Source organism: Rutidosis leptorrhynchoides, chromosome 8 (assembly GCF_046630445.1).
Source record: "Rutidosis leptorrhynchoides isolate AG116_Rl617_1_P2 chromosome 8, CSIRO_AGI_Rlap_v1, whole genome shotgun sequence".
NCBI classification, from domain to species: Eukaryota; Viridiplantae; Streptophyta; class Magnoliopsida; order Asterales; family Asteraceae; genus Rutidosis; species Rutidosis leptorrhynchoides.
Genome location: NC_092340.1, coordinates 5,308,761 through 5,326,292, shown reverse-complemented (window position 1 = coordinate 5,326,292; position 17,532 = coordinate 5,308,761). Strand labels below are relative to the sequence as shown.

At 33.7% G+C, this 17,532-nt stretch overlaps 3 protein-coding genes across 3 annotated transcripts; 2 read left to right on the top strand and 1 right to left on the bottom strand.

Annotated features, from left to right (window-relative positions):
* Positions 1-245: 245 nt before the first annotated feature.
* LOC139862123 (kinesin-like protein KIN-10C) lies at positions 246-4,700 on the top strand. Its single transcript, XM_071850676.1, has 17 exons — positions 246-365; positions 683-890; positions 1,013-1,178; positions 1,328-1,525; positions 1,629-1,818; positions 1,896-2,101; positions 2,189-2,496; positions 2,581-2,638; positions 3,108-3,191; positions 3,296-3,352; positions 3,435-3,489; positions 3,567-3,832; positions 3,912-3,958; positions 4,067-4,088; positions 4,160-4,228; positions 4,345-4,383; positions 4,610-4,700. Exons 2-17 carry the CDS (start codon positions 688-690, stop codon positions 4,652-4,654), a joined length of 2,013 nt encoding a protein of 670 aa, XP_071706777.1. The 5' UTR covers positions 246-365; positions 683-687; the 3' UTR covers positions 4,655-4,700.
* A 2,185-nt stretch (positions 4,701-6,885) lies between these two features.
* LOC139862802 (uncharacterized) lies at positions 6,886-10,042 on the top strand. The gene is made up of 9 exons (XM_071851432.1): positions 6,886-7,069; positions 7,208-7,344; positions 7,445-7,489; positions 7,565-7,618; positions 7,808-7,912; positions 8,050-8,256; positions 8,499-8,584; positions 8,762-9,516; positions 9,670-10,042. The coding sequence occupies exons 1-9, from the start codon at positions 6,886-6,888 to the stop codon at positions 9,885-9,887; spliced, it is 1,791 nt and encodes a 596-aa protein (XP_071707533.1). The 3' UTR covers positions 9,888-10,042.
* A 181-nt stretch (positions 10,043-10,223) lies between these two features.
* On the bottom strand, positions 10,224-13,282 carry LOC139861723 (BAHD acyltransferase DCR). Its single transcript, XM_071850219.1, has 2 exons — positions 12,777-13,282; positions 10,224-11,380 (listed from the first exon to the last, which is right to left on the bottom strand). The coding sequence occupies exons 1-2, from the start codon at positions 13,230-13,232 to the stop codon at positions 10,469-10,471; spliced, it is 1,368 nt and encodes a 455-aa protein (XP_071706320.1). The 5' UTR covers positions 13,233-13,282; the 3' UTR covers positions 10,224-10,468.
* Positions 13,283-17,532: the final 4,250 nt, after the last annotated feature.

Sequence of the window (17,532 nt, the reverse complement as noted above, 5' to 3'; positions counted from 1 at the left end):
AGCCATATACATCTTTAAAAAAATAATTGGCAATGATAAATTCACCTTGAATTTTGATAAATTCATCACACACATTATTTAAGAATTTATACCGTACAACTTTTAATCCATATTTTGGATAATAATTGGTTCAGCCCAGTCAACAACAATTATTGGATAAATAAAGTTTCTATAAGCCCAACTAACTTTTAGGCCTATAAGTCATATTTGGCCTCACCAAAAAGTACTTCAGACATAGAGGCAGAGAGCGTAGAGCGTAATTCAAATCCTTTCACCCCAACGGTTACTCAAATTTCTTCCACACGCTTCTTCCTCGCACTCCTTCAATTCATCACAAGCAGCTCAAATCTGTTAATTTCACACTGGTATGTTTAATTCTACGATTAATTTCATATGTTTATTACGCGATTCTAGCCCTAGTTTACTAATTTGATCTGTTTCTCGAGGCTGTGTAAGTTTGTGCGTTTGCAATATACGATTATATTATTATAGTTTTGTTATATGAAAGAAATTGCACGACGATTTTGTTAAATTATGTTAAGTAATGTGGAAATTTAGTATGAAATCCTGATATGATTCGAGAAATTGGTATAACTAGGTTTTCTAGTCTTTCAATTCAATTGAAATAAGTAGGTTGTAGTTGTATTGTTATTGAAATTGAAATTTGTGTGAGAATTTTCAGTGTCTATGGCTTCGTCTGCAACAACTCAATTCAAACATTGCTCGAAATTTAGCGGAAAAGTCCGAATTGTTGCAAGGGTTAGAGGTTTTAGGGATCAGGAATTGGCATCGGATACTGCTCGCTCTTCATCAATAATCTCTGTTCGTAAGTCTGGTGATAGTGAGCGATCTGAGAAAGTTATACTGTCTTTTGATGATCAAACATCTAGGTACTTTTATTACTCCGTATATTTTTTTGGGTAGATCAGAGCTAAAAATTTTACTTAGTTTTGATCTGCATTTTAAGTTATGCATTATTTATACTTAAGTTCTTTGTGTCTTGTTCTTCTAGCCGTAAAAATGAGTATGAGGTGGATCATTGCTATGGGCAGAACGAAGATACAACTCTAATATTCTCAAAGGAAATAAAACCTCATATTGCAAAGGCTTTTGATGGTGAAAGCTCAACGTTTATTGCTTTTGGAGCCAGAGGTAGTGGAAAGACCTACTTAATGCAGGTGAACTGTCTTTTATTTCATTTATAAATTCTTGGTTCTTATTGTATGAAAATTTGATGTTATAATCAAATATACTAATGGTAAGGTACTACTAGTAGGTGGTTACTATCAAATACTAATCTTAAGTCTATTTTTTGTTTTGTTTGAAGGGTTCTGAAGAAAATCATGGATTAGGAATGATGGTAATGGACGAAATTCTCAAAAGTCTAGGAGAAAAACATTCAGTTGCAGTATCAATCTATGAAGTTTTTCAGAATCATGTTTATGATTTATTAGACTCCAAGAATCCTGAAGTACATGTACTAGAAGATGCACAAGGAAATATAAAGTTTAAAGGTCTTTCCGAGGCAAGTAAATTGCTATAATGATTAGTTTGTGACACGAGTAAAACTTTTGCAAGTGTTAGTTTGATACTAATGTTTACAATTTCCACATCTGAATTTGTTACAGTTACCTGTAAAATCGATGTTAGAGTTTCAAAAGTTATATTGTGGCGGGAATAGTTTGAGCAAACAAACACAAAAGATAACACTAGAGGTCCCACGAAGAAGCCATAAAGCTTTAATGGTACATATTTTAGCTTCTGCTGAAGGGACCAACCAAAAATGTATTGGCAAGATGAACTTTGTTGATTTAGCAGGTACAAACAATGATTCTACTTGATGACATTAGTATTCTAAGTTTCTATGTGTAATAAATAATATTATGTTTTTTTAGGCTATGAGAATCCCCGAAGAAATAGCATTAATGCAACCAACTTTATTGAGGGTATACAGATCAACAAGTCTTTGAACGCATTGCTAAAGGTTATCCATGCTGTCAATGCCTACGAGATTCGTATCCCTTATCGAGAAAGCAAAGTTGCTCGAATGCTACAGGATTCTTTAGGCGGAGACAATCATATATCCCTACTCGTTTGTGTGGTAACTTGTCTAATGCATTGTTTTAATATATGCAATCAATCAAATATATTATTTCGTTTGAGTAAACCAATCTCTTTTTAAATGCAGAACCCGTTGTTTTGCCCGGATACTGTTTATGCAGTAGCCTTAGCTTCCAGGCTGAAAGATATCGAACCTGTAGCATTTTCCCTTTCTACAAAGAAAACTTCAACCTCGTGTGTATACTCATCTGCAAATAAAGCCAAATCTGGTGTGAATACATCCTTTTCTGCAAAGAAAACTTCCACATCCCGTGTACATTTATCTGCAAATAAAGCCACTTCTGGCGTGTCTTCTGCTGTATTCTCTACAATTACAAAACGAACCAAGTCCAGATTGGCTTTGTCTGCAATGAAAACCAAAAATGACAAAGGAAGGTAAAATGAATTTCTTTTTTTAAAGATTCAGATTGAGATTGAAATTGTTTTTAGTTTATTAAGTTGTTTTCATTGGACTTGAAGGGATGTATCTGCTGGTACAGAGGAAGCAAATGGCATCAAGGAGCAGATATTGAACACGGTATACTTCTGTTAATCTGTTAATCTTATAGCATTCTACAATCTACAGTCCACATACTCTACTACTTTTGCATGTGGAAACCAATATCTTGCTAGTTTTTTTATACATATATAATATATTATGTATATGATATGTATGATTTGGATTTAAAAATTGGCCTATTAAAGTTACAATATGCTAAATTTTTACAACATAGACACATGAAAAAATTTCTTCAAATATAGTAAAGTCAGATATTCTCAATGGTGATCCCGCTGTTGGTACCTCACGAGAAGGAGGTTTGATATTTTAATAAAGTTTGATTACCCTTTTGTACCTTATCTAGGAATGAACATCTAAACTATAAACATTATAAGCAATATAATATTGAGGGAAAAATATTGCCACATTATACCATGAAGCCAGTGTTGCATTTTTTTTTTTTTAGCGAAGTATTAGATTGTTAATTAACTTTGCATTTTGATTGTAGGAGTCATGCTCATCAGATGGTGTTATATTCAACCCAAATGTTGTAGACGTTTCCTCGGCTATTGTGCTCGTTTCACCTAAAGAGGTAGAGTAATGGATCACACAAGTTCTTTATAGAATTATCATTTTAAAATTATTAAGATTAAGATTAAGATATGAGTTAATAAGGAGCTGTTATTGTTATTGCAGGAAATTAATGAATCGGGTGGTACCCAAGAAATAGAGTCAATTGCTATGAATGAAGAGGTAATTGTTATGTTCTTTATGTTATGTAATTTCGTTATGACTATCACCAGTTCCCTTAATTTAAACCACATCTCTATTGTAGGATGCTTCCGTAACAATGCCAATCAACTTTACAGAATCTATTCCTCTTGTTAATGGTAAGTCTCTTATGAAAATAAATTTCAGCTGAGACAAATAAATAAAGTTTATAATACTTCATTTATTTATATCACAGGTGATAACGTAGAGAAGGAAAACAACAGTTTGACCTTTAATGGCCAATCACCACCAAGTTTGGGGTTGAAAAAGATACTCGATCGTTTAAAATCTTTAGAGGTGAATAATCACTCGCAAACATTGGCTTCTGGGCTGCAATATGCTATTACTGAGGATGAGAACCCTGTTGATACTTTGGAACCAAAAACTCCCTTAGTTACTTATAAATCGGATTCATCACATTGTCTGTCAGGAACTTTCAGCAAACGTAGCTCGGGGATGAAGGTTTGTGACTATAATTATGAGCTAATTAACTTTATAAAGTATGTCCTAGTTGCTAATTTTAGTTTATTTGTGTTTGTAGCAATCACTTGTTCAAGACTATTTGCACTTTCTTAATTCAGCTAGCAAGTCAGTATTTTTTTTCAGTTATTCATTATTATTAATTACAAATAATAATATTCCCAGTATAATTGGGTTTTTTTTTTTTTTTTTTTTTTTTTTTTTTTTTGTTAACAGGGATGAGTTGAAACGCATACGGGTATGTTATGATATATAAAGATTTTGTGTTCGTTTTCTACATTTAAGTCCTAAGACGTTAAGTTTTTGCAGGGTATTGGAGATAAGAGAGCTGAATACATCCTTGAACTTCGTGAAGAGTCTCCAGAACCTTTTAAAAGCGTAAGAACCATTAATTGAACTATATAATTTGCAACCGTGAATGAGCATTGTTCCTTTCGATTTCATTATCGTTAGATTCAGTTTTGGCTAATTATGTACTCTTATTATTTTTGTAGCTTGATGATCTTCAGGATATTGGTCTTTCGGCAAAGCAGGTATTTACTCTTACTTATTGTATGTATTGTTTTAATTGTTAACGGTTAAGATAGATAGGAAAAGTATATGCACACCAAACAATATCTTGTAGACGTGAGGTTTGTTTAAGTGAAATACAAAGGTACAATTACAAATATTTGCATCATCCTAAAAAATCAGCATAGTAAAGAAATAAATTATGATTCAAGTATTTGACTTGTTGCTTTGCTTTATTTTGTTGTATAGGTCAAGAGCATGATGAAAAATCTTGCTGGGGATCTTTTTAGTTAGCTCAAATTACAACAGAATATAACATCTACTGTTGATATATTTGACCTGGTCTGGTTTCAATTTGCGTTGTAGTTTAAACATAAATGATAACCTTTGTAAAATCATAGTAATAGGTGCACTATCTGCACCTTGTCACTGATTTTTTAAAATTTGGTTAATGTAATAGTAATAAGGCATGCTTTGTGGTTGTGTTATCTCATGCTTGGTTGATAAAGTTTTCTCAAACATGAACATGTGACATAGAATTGGTAAAAATTTTATTATAGTGACAAATCAGTTTGTAAATTTTATTTAATTTTGTGACTATTGATGATAAAGAATGGAGTATTGAAAAAGCTTAAAGATTTTGATACTGAAAAATGAATTGAGCAAATCATGAAAGAGACTCTGAACAAGGACTAAACTTGTACATAAAAGAATCCCGATGATTCTGTTTGTGATGAAATCTTTAACGAATACCTCGCTCTAAATCATCATCAATGAATTTCTTCATCACAAGTTGATTAAAAAAAAAAAAAATCTAAGATATTATTATTTCATCTCTTTAAGTTGTGTGTATATACACGATTTTTTAGACTTGTACGGGGGTATTTATTAGACTTACGCGTGTGGGTTTAGAGGTGTAGCATTTGAAATTTGAACTTCGCACAAATCCATTTCTATTTGTTGTAATGAGGAATGATTTTTCAACAAATCCGGATATGGAGTATGTAGTTTACACATATAATAGAATTTTGCTAACAACAGTCCTTAATGTACATAAAAAGATTGTACATGACGGTAACAAATTGACTTGGCGGTTATTGAATTGCACAACTTTTTATGCACGTTAACAACATCAACAAAGACAGTTATTTATAGTGACTGAAAAATTGATATTATGATTAAGGTAAAATATAATTTAAATAAAAAAATATTATTATATATATCCATGGACCATGGAAATATCTTGCACAAAAAGTAAAGTGTTAATTAAAACAATATGAGCATTAAGGTGTTTTATTGAAAAATGGAAACCCAAAATTTCTACGCTTGGAGATCAATAATTTAGTTTTAGTTTACGTAGATTAATCCATACTATTTATATTTATATGTATATCGATCTTATATCTTATAGTTTTGTCTTCAATTCAACAATAGTCATAAATAATAAATAATAAAGTAATAATCACAAAGCACAAATAATTTAAAAAAAAAAAAACCAAAAAATAATTTAAAATTCAAATTAAAATCAAGAATAAGCTTTTTTTTTTTTTTTTTTTTGGCGTACCACCTCGTCTCTATTCTCTCTGTCTCCAAGATTTGGCCGACTGCGTCTCTCATTCGTCGTCATAAGCTATCTACAAGAAACATATACATATAGATACATATATACATACAGTTTTCGCTAATTTCTTCTCTCGATCCTTTCGCCGCCTTCCGACTTAGTCGAATCTCGTCGGCGATCTCTCAGCACCTCACACCACTGGTACGTCAATCAGTGCTTATCACAGATCACTTGATTCTAACCCTAGCACGTGTTTCTTATTATAGTTTGATCTGTATTTGACAATATTTAAATTTAAATTATACTTTAATTGTTTTGTTTTGTAATGATCTGATAAATGCTTTTGCATTTTTTTTCTATCTCCCTGTGTATGTAAGTATATACTGTATGATTAATCTCTGTTGTGATTGTTCTAGATATTTATATATTAGCTTTAACTCTAGGTACATATGATGCAAATTCATTCAGTTTTTGTAATTTTTTTTGTGCGTAGGGCTTGTAGAATGTCGTTAGTATTGTGCTAATGAGGATTGTATATATCGGATTATACATAAACATGTGAAATTGATTATGCCTCAAAGTGCTGTGCTTATGTTTTAGGTAAACAAATGATTCTATAGCTGTAGAAACCGATTTGGCATATTGATAAATTCCATCTGCATTCTCTTGTATTGAAAAAATTGTAAATGTATAGATTTTGCATTTGGCTTTTAGTATATTATATAAGAGCTCAACAGAAGAATTTTATTATTTCAAAAGAGAAGTTCATTCCACTTATGTAGGTCTAAGTTTCCTTATCAATTACTTGAATACATCAATGAAACTACAAAGTTATTGAAATCGTGTTCAAGTGCATTTGCTGTCACATTGTCATAGGATTAGGTTAATCATTTTGCGACAATGTTCCTTTCTATGCAGTCTCGGCTTGAAGAAGAGTTTTTTTTTTTTTTTTTTTTGAGCGTAGATGCCTGTTGTGAAACTTTTGACTGCCGGTGAGCCAGATGCAATGAGTCCACAGGAGGGGATTGATTCCTTGGATACTTTCATCAGACAAGCTGTTGGGAAAGAGCCTCTATTTTCATTCTCAAGAACAGGGGACAACAACCCTACACAGTGGATTCAGTTACTTCATAACTTTGATCAGCAAGGTGAATATATTATTCTGTCATCTAAAAGTGGATATATTGCATATATACTTAACAATTAGGATAGTTTCATGTGTGTTTGAAACTTTGAATGTTGTTATGAATATGAGTTAGTAAAAAGCATAACTTTTTAATGTGCAGATGTCACTGGTTGGCCTTTGCTAGCTCCTGTTAGGGTTCAAATGCAGAAATGTGACAAGTGTGCCCGTGAGTTCTGTTCAACTATCAACTACAGGAGACATATAAGAAAACATCGTCGTACTATCAAGTTTCATAAGGTTCTCTTTATTCAGAGCTAACTGATTATTGTCATATTTAATTTGTCACATTTGTGAACTTATCTTTATTAATATGGTTTTGTTATCATTTATTGTTTAGGAGCCCCAACAGTACAGGGATTTACTAGGAGCATTTTGGGATAAGGTAACTTTTAGCTAGTATACATTAGTGGAGGACTTTGTTCCGCTTTATTATGCTCACCGTTTGTGTCTTTTGCAGCTCTCTTACAGTGAAAGTAAAGAGATCACCTCTTTCGAAGACGTTAATCTTGAGGTATGCCTGGTTCTCTTTCCCTGCCCATTTTTGCTTTCGGTTGCTTTGAGACTCTGGAGTTGTCTTTAGGCTGTCTAACTTTAACGCCGTTGTTATTATGGGCCTTCTGCTTTGAATGGGTCCCTCAAACTTTATTGGTCTACTGGGCCAAATTTTAAACTATTGTTTCTAATTGTCGTTTCAATTTAGGAAGTTCCAGGCTCTTCTATAGTAAAGAATATTGCAGTTAATTTACGGAAAACAACATTTTTATCTCTTCCTCAAGTATATGTGAAGGCTGGCTCATCACTTGTAGTAAGACATTCTTTATTTCTTTGGCCTCCTGCACCGTTTCAATCTCATATTTTGTTTTCATTGTTATTTTATTTGTTCAGTTATTAACATTTTTAATATCTGAGGTATATTTAGGATTTGGGAATGCTAATTTGCAGGATATTGTTCACGGTAGACTTTCCAGGTTGCCACTTTCCTCTGAGGAATTATTCAATGTTCTTGATGATGCTAGTGAGGGAACATTTCTATGTTCTGGAACAGCCGAATCTGTGATGAAATATGTATTTGATAGTGAAGCTATGAAAATTGGGCTTGAGACGAAGAATTTAATTGCCTGCACAAGTTTTCTTCTTGAACAAAAATTGGTATATTTCCTTCCGAGCCCATTTATTAGTTACTGAACGCATATTATTTAGAAGATATGGTCCAAAATATATCTTTAGACATTTCGAAACTTGTGATTTTCCACTGAAAGCGAATTAAAGTATAAACAAGGGTCTACTTGTATAAGTGTAGTTATCTATGAGGATATAATATGTAGATCAAAAACTATAATCTTAATCATGAAGCTTTTTTTTAATAAGCATACAAACTTAAATTTGGATAGGTGAAGGCATGGCTTGCAGATAAAGACGCAGAAGCATTGAGATGCCAAAAACTGCTTGTAGAGGAAGAAGAAGCTGCTCAAAGGAGGTGTGTGGCACCTTATATTAAATATTGATATATACATGTATTTATAGGAGTTTATCGTTTTGTCATTGGACTTATTTTTACTAGTCATACACTTCTTTTTTAACCCTTTAACGAATAAAGTTTTTCGCTCAATGTTATATTGTCAAACTGATACCCATTGTTATGGTGTGGACACAGGCAAGCTAAGATAGTCGAAAGAAAAAGACAAAGAAAGATCAGAAAAAAGGAAGAGAGGGCACGGGATCGATCTAATGGCTTAAAAGTTGACTTATACACTCCCAATGTATCTGCGAGCATTGTATCAGAAGACACGTCCAGCTCTCAGATCTCTTCGGAGGCCGTTAATCTAATCTCAGATGAAAATTTTGACGCACCTCTCAACAACGATCAGTTCTCTGGAAATGATGATGTCATTGATATCGATCACTCAGATATTTTACCTGATGAAAAACAGAAGACGCTCGGGAGTGGTTGGCATCGTTTCGTTGGTCGATGGCAGGTGCCGAAATCTCAAAGAGGTAGTCGTAATGGTTTTCGTAGTAATCAGAATGGTAAAAAAATGATTAAACGGGAGCATGCGCACAAACACAAGGAACAAAGGGTTGGATATGGTAAAATTTGGACCAAGAAGACTAAATTTGATAATGATGTAAAATCCAGAGTTCATGATGATGCAATTAATCAAACCAGTGAGAACAACTGTCAGTTAATGATTGGTTCAATATCTGTGACTTTGAGAAACTCTACAGCTCAGAATCAGGTCAACGGTCTAGCCAAGTTTCAAGATAATGACAGTGTGTGCGGGCCCCAACATGACACTAGAGTTCGGTTGACCGATAGTGAAGATACAAATAGCTTTAATGTGCAAGCGGAAGATAAGCAGGAAACAATTCCCTTTTCTATTGATGCAGCAAAAGCTTTTCTTTCCCAGAGTATGCCATTTCTACCCTAATGTTTTTTTTAAATTCATTTTACTTTTTTTGGTGTTTGAATTACCCGTCACGTACAACTCGTCTGAGTGAAATATTGGTGAGGTGCATTTTTTCGATTATGCCTAGCTGGTACCTTTGGTTTTATGTGTGCAGGATGGAAAGAGGCAATATCAGAGGACCATGTTGATTTGGTTCTAACATCCGCACCGGAACCACCAGACGTCCAAGCTGACCATCAAGCAGCAACTGAGTCGGCTCAACAACACGTAGTTGTATGTGATGGTGGTTCAAGGGCAGGGACAAAGTACAGAACAAAGCCCGAGAAGAGCATCAAGACAAAGTACATTCGAAAACAAAGGGACGTTAACTAGGAGGTAGCAGTTGAACGAATCCGAATAGTAGTTTTTAGGTTCATTTTTATTACATACCCCAACCAAGACTGTTTTTTATTTCTTCACATTGTTATAAGTCAGGGTACCTGATTTAAAGCTGGGTCTTCTGTCTCATCTTTTTGATAAAGATTTTGCCCAAAAACAAGTAAATTGTTTTGTTTTAGATTGTTTTGGGTATTATGGTTATGAAAATTGTAGCTCATTTTGTACTGTAACATACTAGTACTCCGTAGTAGATGAATAGATGAATCTTATAACAAACTAAAAAAAGCTACAACATTCATTTAAAATCAAAAACCACAACGAATATTTCACTTCAAACAACACGAACAAAAGAGCTTAACATTGAGACAATAGAAAATACAACTATCATTACAAATTTAACCACATCTGGAAACTAAAATATTCAACATACCCACTTAACATGTTCACACTACATAAATACCACATCCAAACCACTTCCATTCAACAAGTTAACCAAACTAGTTACGATTTCAATCTCACCTTCAGAATTTATTCCTGAAATCATACTCGATTGCGATTCTAAACCTGGAATTGGTTTATTCCTGGATAACAAATTCCTTATCCTTTTCAAGGTTTTCCATTGCACTTGCATCCAAACTAATCTCAACGTCAATACTCTTTCCGCCACTTTTTCCCTGATACAAATAAACCATACCATCAAACCGGTTATTTGCCCCGCTCCGAACACTTTCGGGTTTACCGAACCCGAAATCCACATCATAAACTTTAAATCTAGGCGAACTCCCAACCGCGACGCAATTAACTCCGGCGTCTTTGTATTGGAATATAATCGGATTACTTTCCCATTCTTTGTTACGCGCTTCAATTGCTTTTGCATCGTGCATATCAATCGCTTTTTGAATCATCGACGCTGCGAATTCCGGCCGATTCGCTTGCAACAATCCTGCAGCGGTAACGGTGAAAATCGCTTGGATTAGGTTTCCGAAATATCTATCAGGCATCGGAGGATCGACACGTTTCCGGCAATCGGCGAAAACAGTGAAGACGGTGTAGTCTTCCGGTTTGAGATTGCGAGCGCGTGTGACTGCGTGCCATATGTGCGTTGAGAGGGATTGAAATGTGGAAAATGGCTTGGTTGATCCTTCAGGTGGATTCGCGTTGACTTTTTCTTTAACTTTGTCGATTGCCGACTCTGAGAATTTGAAGATTTTTTCTCTTAACGGAGCCGGTGCTGGTGGCTGCGTGGCGTTTGCATCACCGTTAGTGTCGCCGTTTGAATGACCGTTAGTTTGGGCGGGAGGTGTGAGATCGAGTTTCACGCGCGTGTTACGCGCTTGGGTACGGTCAAGGAAAGGCACTGCTGAGATGGACTTGGATCCGGAGCAAGTTTGGGCCCACGAGCTCATGAAGTGCCAGGTGGATGTACCATCCAAAATGGCATGGTTGAACGCGCAGCCCAGTACAAGCCCATCTTTTAGTTTTGTTATCTGTACAAAAGCTCAACATGATAAAAGTTTAAAACATATCATGTGCATAGTTTGACGAATGCCGAGTGTTTGCAAACAAATTAATTGTCTCTTTCATGTTTATCCATTTTACCTTCTTTTATTAATATATTCAAAATATATTAAATTATCACAATTTAAATATAAAATATAAATATCCATTTGTCTTCAGGTTCTAGAACAATAACACAATAACATTACAAGTTAAAATTGTGTATTTTGAGATTTTTTTTTATGTAAAAGGCGTGGTAATGCATTGGGAAATAAATTGCCACCTTTTAAAAAAAAAAAATAAGAAGGTCATTAATAATTTATTAATTAACCTACTCAGCATTTTAAGTTGCTGGTATAATAGATAACTTAAAGCAATCAATGTTTTCTATGAGAATTATTTTTACTTATTGCAATTTGCAATCAATGTTTTCTTTGAGAGGTATTATTTATTTATTATTTTATTGTAGTAATAATAACAAATTAAATTAAATAATTATATTTCATCGCTGTTGTTCTATACAAGTAGGAACAAAATTTACTGCAATTAATATAAAATAGAGTTGAAATTACTCGTATATATCTCGATATTTACTTTATGAGACATGAATTATGGTCTTTTGAGCAAATTCACAAATAAAAGTATTATTAGAAATGAAATTGAGTCTTTTTTGATGGATTTTATGAAAACAAAAAATTAGAAAAGCAGGAATTTAATGTGAATAACACATTATAAAATCAATGCATTTTCGGTTAGTCTAAAGTCTTCAAACACATTATTTTACATTTTATATGGCTGTTTTACGAATGCATCAATGAGAAAAAAACATTATAATGGACTACTTGTTTCTTAGCTTGTATAATTCTAAATTACATGTCAGTAGAATGTTTTCTGACATTTCTACTTGCGTAATTATGCAAATATTATTATGTCCATAAAGTACATTCATATATAAACTCCGAACTCATATTCCTATTTGAATTAATATGTTTTTGCTTTAAAAAAAATAGATTAAAGTCCAGGTTACTAATCCGCTTTTATAGTTCTTGCAACATAATTTAAATATGTGAGTAATAAAATAATAAATATAAATTTTACAACAATATTATTATGTCCATATAAGTACGTCTAGTCGTTATGAACCAATTGATATTTGATGATAATCTGATATGCATTTAATATGCAATTACCGTCGCACCTAACATCCACAAAAATTACTGAATTTTTGTGTAACGGGTGTCAAAATGAGTATCAATAACTAATGGCAAAAAATTGATACCCCAAGTTAAGAAACAAAGTTATTTTATTTCATAATTAAATCATCAATTTTAAAATCACGCAATTACACAATAAATCTTAAAAACATCGATAGATAAGAAATAATACCTGAATCGATAAAAGTGGACGATGAAGTCCCTCCATGTTCAAAACACCATTATAAGGGACCAATTCTTTGAGTTTAATTGTTCCTTCCTCGTCCATTAAATCTGCACTCGCAGTATCAACTGCGACCGCTGAAAACACCTCCACCCCATCCATGTCATCATCGTACACAACCTTAAACACCCCGTCATCATCTTTGTCTAACTTTCCAGCCAATTGATGAAACTCAACCAAAACTACCTTCAACCCATCAATCAATTTCTCCACGGTTTCCTCAAACTCTTCGACACCGCCTTTATAAATGATCAACTTTTGGTTGTAATAAAAGGCTATATAAGGAAGATCAAATGTGACCAATTGATACTCTTTTCTTCCTAGTGGTTTTTGAGGTTTCACATAGGTTTTGTTTATGATTTCTACCTTCAAATGTTTTTCTTTTGTAGTGACTTGGGTTGCCATAAGGTTAATTGGTTGGCAAATAGTATGGAAAACAGGACAAGGTTTTTATTTTTATTAAAAAAGTTGTGTGTAGAAAATGGGTTTGAATGAGATACTTATAATACATTTGCGTGCGGTTGCATTTGCATTTATGAACTTTATGTGTGTAGTTGTGACCATTTATTACCCTCCTCTACCAATTTGTAACACTAGTATGGATGGAAGTTATGAGTAAAGAAGTGTATATGTAATACACTCTGTCAAGAAATATTATTATTAAAAAAACAAAATATATACATATTGGCAAACATTGAATGTTTTTTTCATTTCAAGTTTACAAACATGTACAACATATAAGCTCATGAGTCTCTTATTACTTTAAAACCAATTGGTGATAAAGATAATTTCTTATAGGCTTATATTAGGGATGGCAAAATGACCCGTACCCGATGGAAAAATCCGAAACCCGTTATAATTGGGCCGGGTCTGACACGAGTCCGTCGGGTCATGGACCGGGTATGGGGATGGTTACAAAAAAAATTCCGGGTTCGGGTTCGGGTATGGTTTTGGATATAAACCCGTATACCCGACACGCATACCCGTATACCCGGCCCGAGGAATTTTAATAATAATTTTTATGTATAATCTTAGTATTTGTGAAATATTGTTAATGTATGAAAGATTTCTCTTATTTGTTCTGAAAACGAGTATAATTTTATTCAATATAATCATATACAACAAGTTTTCGAGATGTGATATTTTATATACTTTGTGTATTTGATTATTTTAGAAACTTTTCAATTAACTTTTTGTATGTGATATTTTATAATACTTTAAACATGAAGTAGTTAAGTTATTTTTCGATATTTTAATTTGGTAACTTGTTGAAAAATAAATACAGAATGACTAATCGGGTATACTCGTTTACCCGTGGGGAAACCCGAAACCCGATAGTATGTAAGTAAATGGGGACCCGACGGGTTTCGGGCCGGGTTTGGGGCGAGGTTTCTTAATCGGGTCCGGATTCGGGATTACCTAAACCCGACCTGATGCCATCCCTACTTATATACTAACATATGATATCACGTGAAAGATCGTTTCTGGTTCACCAACATGTACAACATATAAGCTCATGAGTCATTTAGTACTGTAAAACCAATTGATGATAGAGGGAGGTTCTTATAGGTTTATATACTAACATTATTTCTTTCATACTTCCGATGTGGGATGACTTTATCCTTTTATAACCGATTACACTCCAACAATACCATTAATGTATGAAGTCTTTAACTCGTAACAAAATCTAACCTCTAAATAAGGTTCATACAATTATATTTATGGTATTCCCAAGTTGACATATTGCGCCTTATATTTATGTTGTTATCTCGATTTTAATAAGCGCAAAGTTATTGAGCATATATTGTGCGAAATTTACATAAGCGCGCGTATGATCATTGATTTAGTTGATATAGATAGAATTCGGACGGATCAACCTCGTGTCCTTTTCGGAGAACAACTCTGTCTCTGCTTCTGCTCGTGCACTCGTTAAAGCAAACTCATGACCTAGTTGATACTATGCTACTAATTTTTGTATCTATGAGAACAAAACCGTGTATCCGAATTATTATTTTTTTTTGATTTTGGGGCAAAATTAGAGAAGGGAATCCAGTCACAGGCTAATTTTAACGAACAAAATGTATAGTACATATACAGTAAAAGGTTTTACTAACGTATTCTCTGTGGCATACGCTACATCTAATAAACTTGTAATTTATTTAAAATCATATTTGATAGTAAGATGTGTTGGCAACCGCGCGTTGCCGCTACTTCTATCTATTATTTTTTTTTAATTTTTTGCGTTTTCAATGCTTGTTGTTGATCGCTAGTAATTGTTTCTTATTACGAATTGTTTCTTATTACGAATTGTTTCTTTATGTATATTTGGTTTCAACTAGTTTGGAAGTTCAAATTGATCTTAGATTTTGATATGTGCTTTTATAATGTTCGGTTAACTTGTAATCACAATAATTACAATATGTATAAAGTAGGAAAAATATTAAACAGTTAAATTAAAATAGTAAAATTAAAGAGTAAAAGTTGAGGGAAGGAAAAAAGAGAAAGAAAGAGATACGGAGTAAATAAAGAGAAAGAATAAAAATTACAATTATGAATTTTGGAAGAAATATAAAGAAAAATAGTTGTATGGAGAGAAAACGAAAAGTGAAAATTTGAAAGCGTGTAAAACAAAAAATTAAAAGGAGTGGGAGGGAGATGTTTGAACCCTTGATCATTTGTTCAAGATAAAGAAGTTGAAACCACCAAAGCAACTCTACCCTTTTTGTATATTTGGAATATATCTTCAAATAATTCGTGCATAGCTATATTATCTTGAAGTTCTTTTAGCATATGTCACTTAAAATGGTGATTTTGTTGAGAAAAGTGACACCGAATTATAGCAAACCGCTAGTAATACTTGAAATAATGACAATAAAGGAACATCAAGATTTAACGTGGAAAATCCCAATAGGGTAAAAACCACGGGCAAGGAAAGAAACGTTTCACTAATATGAATAATAGGAATTACACTTCTCTTCTAATTACAAGGATAAGTACCAAGTTATATATCTCTTGTAATTAGGAGATTTATCACTTACTAATTCTCTATTAGACTACTAGAACATAAGAAGGAAGAGTGTGTTGAGATGATTTGAATGTGTTTCTAATGATCTCTATTTATACTAGATGTAGAAGTGAATTGGTTTAGAAGATAATGGTGTAAGTTAGCCACCATGAAACCAACTCCATTTGTGAATTCTAGTTTACCAAATGCAACATTGACCAACTCCAATTTATTTCAACAATCTCCCACTTGAAGATTTGATTGAAGCTCAAACAATCTTCACACGATAATCCTTCCTTGCCAATGATGTTGCTTATGTTTCTGCTAGGCCGCATGAAGAACGGCACCAAACAAACTTGTCACGGTTGATTGAATTTGTTAGAAAATCAGCTACATTGTCGTCAGTATGAATTTTCTGCATATCCACGGTTCCTTCTTCCACTTTCTCACGAACGAAGTGATACTGAACTCGTATATGCTTTGTCTTTGAATGAAATGCCGAATTCCTTGCAAGATGCAAGGCACTCTGGTTGTCACAAAATAGAGTGATATTCTTTTGTTTGTGCCCGAGTTCCTCCAACAACATCTTCAACCATACTGCCTCTTTAGTAGCTTGAGTAGCTGCTACATATTCTGCCTCTGTTGTTGACGTGGTTACAACTGACTGCAGTTTTGAAATCCAACTTACTATTCCACCACAAAGTGTGAAAACATATGCAGTGGTAGATTTACTTTTATCGATATTGCCTGCATAATCTGAATCAACATACCCTTTGACAATAAATTCCGGTTCCCCATAACATAATGCAACATCTAAGGTTCCCTTAATGTATTTAAGGATCCTCTTTACTTCATTCCAATGCTCTTTACCAGAATTCGCCGTGTACCGACTAACTACTCCCACTGCATGTGCAATGTCTGGTCTTGTACATATCATTGCGAACATTAAACTTCCCACTGCTGATGCATACGGTACTCGAGACATCTCTTTCCTCTCGTCTTCACTGCTAGGACACATAACGGAGGATAACTTGAGATTAATAGGAAGTGGGGTTGAGATTGGCTTACTATCTTGCATATTGAAACGCTCTAAGATTTTCCTCAAATAATTCTTTTGAGAAAACCAAATCTTCCTATTATCTATGTCTCGGTGAATTTGCATCCCTAGAATCTTGTTTGCGGCACCCAAGTCTTTCATTTCAAACTCCCTAGCCAATTGAGCCTTCAGCTTATTAATACGATCTTTGTTGGGGCCTGCAACCAACATGTCATCTACATATAATAGCAAAATGACAAAATCATTGTCCCCAAACCTCTTGAAATATGCACAAGGGTCTGCATAAAGTATGTTATATTCAAGGCTCATTATGAAAGAATCAAATCTCTTGTACCAACATCTCGGTGCCTGTTTGAGACCATACAGAGATTTTTTTAACCTGCAAACCAAGTTCTTTTTTCCTTGTAGTTCAAAACCTTCTGGTTGAAGCATATAAATTTCTTCTTCAAGATTTCCATGAAGAAATGCAGTTTTCACATCTAGCTGCTCTAGATGCAAATTAAATATAGCACACATCGCTAGAACTACTCGAATTATTGTAAGTCGAACCATAGGAGAAAATATTTCATTAAAGTCCGTACCTTCTTTCTGAGCATATCCTTTAACCACCAGTCTTGCACGATACCGCTCCACTTGATCATCGC